General features: G+C 45.4%; 1 protein-coding gene across 1 annotated transcript; it reads right to left on the reverse strand.

The window, feature by feature from the left end:
• Positions 1 to 238: 238 nt before the first annotated feature.
• Positions 239 to 1324, reverse strand: LOC128276354 (microfibril-associated glycoprotein 4-like). The gene has a single exon (XM_053014820.1). The coding sequence runs from the start codon at positions 1322 to 1324 to the stop codon at positions 239 to 241; it is 1086 nt and encodes a 361-aa protein (XP_052870780.1).
• Between the last annotated feature and the right edge of the window lie 840 nt (positions 1325 to 2164).

Genomic DNA, 2164 nt, shown 5'->3' on the forward strand with positions numbered 1-2164 from the left:
CGGGTTAAGATTTCCGGACTAAGCAAAGCGTACATTGTGGCCCGAAGCAGATGCTATTCTGATTTGATGTTTGGCGCTTAAGGTCTTCTCCCTTTTGGCCACGTTTAATCGTGCATTTTCAAACTGAAGGATGATTATTTCGAGTCTTCGAGACGTACGTTGACCTTTTGGAGATTTTCCTGCCTGTAGTAGGGAATGGATAACGCACAGCTGATCCTGAGCGAATGGACAATAGAGTTCATTTTGGTCGGATCATCATTCTTGAAAAGGCCAGTCCTTCATAGGAATTTCTGAAGGTTAACCAGTTCATCGATCTACTATCATCACCACTCATGTATAGCCCGTTCAAATGGGATTGAACGCAGTTGGAGTACCACCAGGCACCCTGACGTATCCTAGCACAATTTTCGGAACTATTTTGGTCATTATCACGATCGTACGTCGTGAATTTCATATTCTTGTGTTGTGACAGAGAATTCCCTGCGGTTCCGTGGTACGCTCCAAGTGTTTTCAGTTTGTATTGTTCGGCTTCACTGCCGATCTCGAATGCTGTGTAGATCGTAAATTTATAATTCCCCTCAAAGTCTCTCAGCTCAACCATCAGTTCATGGGGTCGCCCCGATGTCAACTGATGTAGTCGTTCCAGTCCGATCCAGAACTCCTTTTGAATGTCACCAAAACCATTCCGATATTCGGTCCAGTTACGATAAAAGTCCAGCGATCCGTCGAATCGGATCTGTATCACCAACCAGATGCCTTTACCTATCATATCTCGTTGACAGTACGCCATAAAAGAGTTACTTGCACCGTTCGTCTGGATAATATATGCCCCAGGCTGTACATTCCAAATATCACTGCACGAGGGATAGGGTGCATATGAAAGAAGATTGGTCTTCGTTGTGACATTCGTAAGTATTTGCGTCAAGATCTGCCATGATCGTTCCTGTAGGCGACTTAAGTTGCGTCCAACATCATCCTCCCATCGATGCATCGATTGGAGGATGTCTTTTTGGTTTTGCGCAGCCTCTTCCCGCTGCTTGGCCAATTCGGTCTGTAGCTCCAGAAAACTTTGCTGCATGTTGTCTAGTCCCACGGTCATATGCGCCTTGCAGTCAGCTTGCTCTTCCCGCTGCTTGGCCGATTCGATCTGTAGTTGCAGAACACTTTGCTGCATGTGGTCCAGCTTTACCATGAGCATCTCGAGAGCATATCCAGAGAAGCTAGCAGAACATGGTGTAGCAGAATCAGTTTCGTCGAAAATCGCGTCACCCGATCTAGCACTGCTGACGATGCACAAGAACACTGTCCACGCTAGAGGCCCCATGCTTCCAAAACACACTTCACGACACTCTGCTGACTTATCGTTTCCAAAATACACAAATGAGCTCAAGGGTAAAAATTCGCTTTAGATAGGAGTAAAGAAACAAGAACAGCATTAACTTGGTGTTTTGATGTAATATTAAAGTCTATGGTTTATAAATAAATTGCTGATAAGAGAATCTTCATTACTTAGCTAATGACACTTACTTAGCTGATGTGACACTGTAATGTGCTTGTCGAACAACGAACTTTAGGGTGATGCACACTTTTGCAATGGGTGGAACAAGTTTGCTGATTAAATAGACTTGGACCGTGTTCTACTGTCAGTTTTAACAATGCGTAATGAAACAAAAAGTGCACAGGTTCAATTCGCTTCGGTAACATTAACATGCAAGGATCAAACATCGTCCTTGGAAAGGATAGTTACTTACTCGGACTGCGGAGTCTTCGTAGTTGAATAAATGTTCGCACACTTCGAGGTTGAATCTAACAATCGGCCAACAGCGGCCCGTTTAACTTTCTTATATACGCACAATAATTTATGTCCCTCTCGGTTCACGCGTACCTTATCACTAGTTCTATCCTGCTCTAACGCCCCCATTACGAATTGACCGAGTTACGAGTGTCGTGTTCCGGATTGTCGGCTACCGAGTGCATCGTTTCCAATCGCCGCTGTCATAATGGCCTAATTCTCCTGATCGCCACTATTTCCCTGCCGTCCGTCGCACTCATCGTCGTCCCGATCGCCGATTGATGGGTCAGCCCTTATCTGCTTACGCTACGGTTCGCGATCGCCTTCGTTCCGATCTTGGGGTTTCCCCGTCGTTTGCAGTTCATCGCTTAA

This window comes from Anopheles cruzii, unplaced genomic scaffold, assembly GCF_943734635.1.
Source record: "Anopheles cruzii unplaced genomic scaffold, idAnoCruzAS_RS32_06 scaffold00994_ctg1, whole genome shotgun sequence".
NCBI lineage: Eukaryota > Metazoa > Arthropoda > Insecta > Diptera > Culicidae > Anopheles > Anopheles cruzii.

Excerpts from the sequence above, each read along its gene's own strand:
- LOC128276354 (XM_053014820.1), bottom strand. The coding sequence starts at position 1,324 with ATGGGGCCTCTAGCGTGGACAGTGTTCTTGTGCATCGTCAGCAGTGCT.